This window comes from Triturus cristatus, chromosome 4_2, assembly GCF_964204655.1.
Source record: "Triturus cristatus chromosome 4_2, aTriCri1.1, whole genome shotgun sequence".
In the NCBI taxonomy this organism is placed as follows: domain Eukaryota; kingdom Metazoa; phylum Chordata; class Amphibia; order Caudata; family Salamandridae; genus Triturus; species Triturus cristatus.
Genome location: NC_140586.1, coordinates 61,934,342 through 61,941,337, shown reverse-complemented (window position 1 = coordinate 61,941,337; position 6,996 = coordinate 61,934,342). Strand labels below are relative to the sequence as shown.

The window sequence follows — 6,996 nt, the reverse complement described above, 5'->3', positions numbered from 1 at the left end:
GGCAGTAGTGTGCCTATAGCTGCAGGCTCTCCACTGATGAAAGACATTAAATATCTTGTGAGCTGGAGGACATGAAGCAGCAGAGATGGAAACAGGTGATAGAGAGAGAGGGCGTTGTGAGCAGGTAGATTTGTTTTTCCTAAACCTGTTGCTATTAGACACTCTGTGAACTCAAGGAACCTCTAATCCTCAGGCTTTGAAATGTTGATACAATCTTGTAATGTTAGCAGGTTCACCTACACGACAAGTAAATGGAAAATGGAAACAAGCAGAAAAAACAGATAGGACATTTTATGAAACATTTATTATAACATTAATAATAAATAAATTAATATCACTTTAAAACAGTTAAAAAGCTTACAAAATGATTACATTTGCTTTGATTTCTGCTGAAATCTACATGACCAATGGCCATTCCCATTGAAAGATTTGTGCTTTGTGGTCTGCTCAAAGTCGGATGTAAGTGGACAGGGGGAAGAGGATTGGGTCTAAGGGTGGGTGAAGAGAAGGTACAGAAGGGTGAAAGAGATCTGAAGAACGGGAAAGAAGACTGAGAAGGCAGGTTGCTTGACGGACACAGGCTGTGGATGATTGGGGCATAGAGAAAAGGAGGTTCATTTCAGTACAAATGAGAAGCAAAGAAGGGGATGGTAGAGGGTCAGAAAATGCAGCAGACATTGACGCACAGGATAATACCATTAAAGAAAAGATATATCTGAACATCAGATAACAATTGTAGGAGGGGGAGGAACCTGGCTCTTGGGTGTAGCATCATAGCGTAACTGAATGCAAGGCACTCATTTGCAATATGACCCGAGTGCAGTGCTTGCCCAGGGGCACTAAATACGTGCTCTGCTCGAAGTGTCCGAAGAAATTCTGAAAGGACAGTTGCAGTCAATGGCACCAGGCACTACATCACTAGCCCGGGTGTATACATCATACCCCATGCATGGGGGACTCATGATCTTGGTTTAACAGATTCCCCTGTGTCCTTTCTCAGATGGGCTTTGATTGCAGAGAGCAATGGTGCCATGATGTCTGGGAGCTATAGGCCCAAACTCACCGAGCCAGCCTAGGATTATTCTCCTAATTTCCCCTATGTCATTGGTGTAGTCAGGGAACTCCCTGTACGTAGTGTGTATTTTATACACATACATTAGTTATGTCAGTAATATCCAACACATCTTGTAATACATTTTTTCCTGCCCTGCTGAAGGAATGTTACTAAAGCTAGGAAAAAAGAAACATTATTTTTATCTCCCTAGATTACTCTAGACGCGCACATTGAGGAGCATATCCTATAAAACTAGGCAACAGACACTCAATCTACAATCAATTATACGTTGTTGAGTAGTGCATCTTGACATGCCTTCCCTGATACTTTGGAAGTTCAAAGACCCCGCAAGATTGAACTCTGGATTTGTCACATGACTAGAGATCTGAGAAGTACACAACCAGTTAATGGTTAACTGAGTCACATGACCAAATTGACATGAGCTGCAGTAATCCCCATTTCTTATTAGACTTCCCATTCTACCACCAGTGTTCGCTACCATTTCAAGTCCTCTGGGGCAGACAGCCTTCACTATGAAGTATAAACTGCCATACCAGGTCATACGTCCTCACCTTTGTCATTCCCGTGCAAGGCTTTCTGAGTCCCAAGCCAGAGTCCTATGTTCTGATACTTATAGGTCCCTGTGTGGCTTCCATTAAGGTCAAGAATGCATTGTTCGATCCCAAACTTGACTTGTCCTTTTTGCAATAAATAAGTATAAAAAAATCCAAGATGTCCCAGAAAAGATTAAATATCCACCCAGTACAAGTAGTGCTCGACGGTTAATTTGGCCAACCACTCGGATAACCAGACTTTTTGTTGTAGAACAATAACATTGATTGCCATTCTGCTGGAAGTAGCAGTCAGCCAGTCACTTGCCATCCACTGGCCAGAGTGTCTTGAGTGCTAGCTTCTATGAGAAGAAGAGTAATTGTCTGTGTTCACAGTGTTGGAGTTCCCCATCTACTCGTTGGGAATAGTCCAATGAAATTGTTGCCTAGGCGGTCTAGCTGCCATTGGTTTTTCTGGGCATTCACCTTCAAGATGACGACAAGGCTGTCATTCTCGGACAGCTTCACCATGGTGGCCGAGAACCTGTACAGCACAGGGAGTTTCTGAGGTTGCTGTGTAGCAGGCAGACTCAGAGCTAATGTCAAAATGCTGCTTTCCTGATTTCCATCATAGTTGTGGTAAACGAGCATGGTGACGTTGCCCTCTTTGTCACAGGCGTGCACACATCTGACGGCCAGCTGTGCGTAGATGTAATAAACTCCCCTCTTGTTCACCTGTAGCTGGCGGCCTTCTTTGTGGTACTTGAAGTCTACGCCATAGAGGTGTCCACCACTATGGGCGTCACTGAGCCAGGCCATCTTTCCATTCACCAAACTCACTGCAAAGACAAAGAGGAAGAAAGCCTTTTAAGTCATGGTGCAGAGTCTAATGAAATGAAACAGTGGAATGTAATGTATGTGCGATACCAGCCAGCACAGAGCTGAGAGAAAGCCCTTCACCACCCATCACCCAGAAAAGGGACAGTTTCTAAGCTCTCATGACATAGAGCAGTGGCTCTTAAAATTTTGACTTCTGTGGACCCCTACTGAATCATTACTGGAATAGGGGACCCTCACCGAGTCATTATTGGAAGTAGGAGACCCCCCCCGCCTAAACATATTCTATCAATTGAACCTCAAACCAATACAAAAATACATAATCAAGTATATACCAAACAAATGCTAAAAATTGAAATCTTTTGTTTAATTTGACATCAAATATACAAAAAGAGCGGGAGCCCCAGCCCTACCACAAAAAAATAGAGGCTTACCTTCTTCAGCTATAAGGTGGGCACTGCCCTGTGGAGGGAAAAGAGACACAGTTAGATCTATGAGGCTCTGTGACACCTGCTCTCTTCTTATCATGCTCTCTGTCTCTCTGTTACACTCTGTACCCCTCTAACACATTTTCTATGCCACATTTCCAATCCCCTTATTACATTCTTTCCCAATCACATTATTTCAGTCTGTCGCGTTACCCATCCGCCATTACCCACTTTCTGTCTCACGGTTATAGTTAACAATACTGTTATTGTTATGACTTTCTTTACAAGATCAAAAAAGGACACAACGTCAAAATTAGTGAGCATGAACTGTACAATGTGTATACCCAATAGCATCTTTGTGTCATATTCATCCAAAAATCATTAATGCTGATAGTTTTAAAACAGCCTGCACCTTAGAGAGGTCTAATCACAGAAAATATCTCACTAGTGTATTTTCTGTGTTACTTCTCACTGTATTCAGTGCGATAATGAGCAGTAAAACCCATAGATAATGTATTGCTTCATATGGTGAACGGCATTAGGTCATTACTACTGCTTCAAGTCGCTAGCGGCAGTCACTGCCTGTAAACTACGACATCTTGCTATGCTACTGTTCCATATTAAATGATGGTTCTGGAATCCATCAAAAATTGTCATTAGAATTATTGTCATCACATCCACAATTGTATCTAATATTTATAATAGCGGGTTGCCAAGCCTTCCAAGTGCGGTAGAAGTTAACTCATCGACAAAGGTTTTAGGCCATTTGAGTACTAATTCAGACATTCACAGTTTCCTTCGAATGTCAAAATGTACCAGCCACTATACACGTTGGAAATGCATATTTGAAACACGTCACTTTATACTATTATTTGTGCACATAAGCAGCATGTCTACAATTGTAGATGAGCAGAAAATGTTCTATTTGTTGACAAACCTCCTAATTCTATTGTCGTGAAGTGCTCACTGGCAAGCTTTTACTTCAAACGTTGATTTGCCAACATCACCTAATTTGATTCCTGTTAAAATGTATTTATACTTAAACATTTGTCTAAGAAGACTATTCGGTAAAATTGCATCTGTTTTGATGAACAGTTAAAAAGAGAAATGTTGCTAAAATTCGCAATACAAAGAATGAAAGTGACCCTAACTTGGAGCAGGCGCTGTAAATAAAGGGTAATATATGTTTCGTTTTTCTGAATTAGATACAACCCTGTTCACCAGCAGATGAAGCTTAAGATCCTAAAGTATTCCGATACCAAAGTTAATAACTACAAGAATGATAATATACAGCGCTCGTAGGTAAGGGCACTGCTTTTTGGTGCTGAAATAAATACCGAGTACATTTGTTACTCAGTTTATCCACCTGGCAAGGATAAAGGGCTGGATGGACCCACCCACAGAAAACGCCCAGAACTACAGAGATTGCTCGAGATTACCGTGAGAACTCAGTCAAGTTCACAGTAACAAAACTATGTGACACCACTCACCTCTAGTTATTTTCTATTACTCTCACACTTCCTAAAATTCTGTTACCTTATCTTCCTCTCACATATCTGTATCTCCCAAGTCTCGCACTGTGACATTCCCTTTCCCTTCATAAGCTCTCACACTCACATTCTTCCTCTGCCTATGCCAATGACGTTCTCTCTCCTTGTCAGATGTTTTTTCTCCCATTTTAACAATTCAATTATCCCATTCTCTCTCATGTGACGCACATCTTACTCTGCTATCACCCTCTCTCCCCATCCTTCATCAGACTCTCCCCCCGTCGCACTATTTTACTCTCTCATCGTCTGCCTCCATGTCAGACCCCCTCTCCTTCTCACAATATCAATGGCTCTGTTACCTTTTCTTTGTCGCGTTCTCTACCACCCATTCCAACGTCCCTCTCCTGTCACATTACCTGTCTCTCCACCTTCTTTCCCCGTCCCCGCTAACCCATTCCCCTGTTCGTCTTCTCTCCACCCCTCCACTATCGCAGTTTCCGATTTTAGTGCTGAATTGACACTCACCTCGGGCGCCCCCTCGTGGTGGTGGTGGTGGCAGGGCCGGTGGTGGCCCATGAACAGGTACAAGACCCCGCAGCCGACCAGAGCCGCAGCTAGCAGGGCGATGGAAACTAAGATGCAGATGTCCAGCTTTCGGATCCGGCTGGCGGAGGAAGGCCCCACACTCTCGGGCATCTGGACATGCGTGGGGCTCTCGGTAGTCATTGTCTGGCGGACGGAGGCGCGCGCTTGGCACTCAAGAGCTCCTGGCGGAGTCACACGAAGGTAACACCCAGGCTGTTGGCTGCTGAACTTCGCCTTCTCTTCAGTCTCTGTGCTTCCGCGTTCTCCTCACCGTCCGGCTTTTATACTCCCTTGTTTGCTCGTCACCCACCGCCTTCTGCTATCCAACCTGCTCTTGCAATCTCCACAGTTTCCTCCTCGCAGCTCCGAGCGCTGCAGAGGGTTTTAAGCCTGCCCGTGCGGGGGAAGTTTTGTCACGAAAGCCGTTGTGGGATTTTCCAAAACTGTGGCAAGACTCGAAGAGACTCGGCGAGTTGCAACTTTCCAACTTGTTACAGTTCAAAATTAGAAACAAAAACTCTGTCACGGGTGGAAAGGAATTAAAAACACGGTACAAACATAGACGCTGAGAGAGAAAGGAACAGGAATGAAAACCAAGTTTTTGGGAGGGCGGAAAGAGTCACTAAGGGGTATAAAATGATAATTAACTAAAAAAACTAAAAAAAAAAAAACTTTGTAAACAACCCAAAAATTAATTTGATTAAATCAAAATAAACTTTTCAAATACATTGAGGTCTTAAATCAAAACAACTCACGGCAAAAATCAATTACCATATATAATTGTAGTTTGATATTAGAGAAGTCCAGGCAAGGTTATTTACTTCAGCCGAAGCAAATATAGTTTATTTCATATATTTAAAAGGAAAGACAATCTTATCACAGTACATTTTTAATGATAATACTACAGGCACAATATAGTGAAAAGTGAAGCAGTGAGTCCCAGTGAAGTGATTGTAACCTAAAAAGTGAAATTTAAGTGAAATTGAAACAGAAGGTCATTAAAATAACAATGAGGGGCGACGACGTTTCGACCCGCTCTTGATATGGGGTCTCTTCAGGACAGCTTATCTAGGGACTATCAATTATTCTGGTATATCCATAATACAAGGTACCGGAACCACTGGACAAGGCAGGGCTACGAAATGCACTTGGCCGTGTTCATGTGGGCTAAGTCGAAATGGCGTTTGCCCGTAGATTCAATCAGGCAGTGTATATGTTGGAGCGGTTTCAGCGCTTCACTTCATAGAGGTAAGGTGACTCAAGGATGCAGGATACGTCACAGTCCAAATTAATTGTCGGAGCTAGCTCAACTGAACCCGTATTGAGTACTGGATCGTCCGACAATTAATTTGTACTGTGACGTATCCTGAATCCTTGGGTCACCTTACCTCTATGAATCAGGCAGCGTATATGTTGGAGCGGTTTTAGCGCTTCACTTCATAGAGGTAAGGTGACCCAAGGATGCAGGATACGTCACAGTCCAAATTAATTATTGGACAATCCAGTACTCAATACGGGTTCAGTTGAGCTAGCTCCGACAATTAATTTGGACTGTGACGTATCCTGCATCCGTGAGTCACCTTATCTCTATGAAGTGAAGCGCTAAAACCACTCCAACATATACGTTGCCTGATTGAATCTACGGGCAAACGCCATTTCGACTTAGCCCACATGAACACGGCCAAGTGCCATTCGTAGCCCTGCCTTGTCCAGTGGTTCCGGTACCTTGTATTATGGATATAACAGAATAATTGATAGTCCCTTGATAAGCTGTCCTGAAGAGACCCCATATCAAGAGCGGGTCGAAACGTCATTGACATTGACAAAGAGAGGGCAAGAAAGACTCATCGTACTACTGGAAGCCCCTCATTGTTGTTTTAATGACCTTCTGTTTCAATTTCACTTAAATTTCACTTTTTAGGCTACAATCACTTCACTGGGACTCACTGCTTCACTTTTCACTATATTGTGCCTGTAGTATTATCATTAAAAAGTTACTGTGATAAGATTGTCTTTCCTTTTAAATATATGAAATAAACTATATTTGCTTC

At 42.8% G+C, this 6,996-nt stretch overlaps 1 protein-coding gene across 1 annotated transcript; it reads right to left on the bottom strand.

Moving 5' to 3' along the window:
* Positions 1–285: 285 nt before the first annotated feature.
* Positions 286–5,304, bottom strand: TNFSF9 (TNF superfamily member 9). The gene is made up of 3 exons (XM_085600034.1): positions 4,886–5,304; positions 2,877–2,904; positions 286–2,444 (listed from the first exon to the last, which is right to left on the bottom strand). Exons 1-3 carry the CDS (start codon positions 5,084–5,086, stop codon positions 1,996–1,998), a joined length of 678 nt encoding a protein of 225 aa, XP_085456160.1. The 5' UTR covers positions 5,087–5,304; the 3' UTR covers positions 286–1,995.
* Between the last annotated feature and the right edge of the window lie 1,692 nt (positions 5,305–6,996).

What these genes read in the sequence shown, in the direction of transcription:
- TNFSF9 (XM_085600034.1), bottom strand. Translation starts at nt 5,086, where the DNA reads ATGACTACCGAGAGCCCCACGCATGTCCAGATGCCCGAGAGTGTGGGG. An exon ending in ACCACGAGGGGGCGCCCGAG is followed by an intron (nt 2,905 to 4,885) that starts GTGAGTGTCAAT and finishes TTCCCTCCACAG; the next exon opens with GGCAGTGCCCACCTTATAGC. An exon ending in CCACCTTATAGCTGAAGAAG is followed by an intron (nt 2,445 to 2,876) that starts GTAAGCCTCTAT and finishes TTGTCTTTGCAG; the next exon opens with TGAGTTTGGTGAATGGAAAG.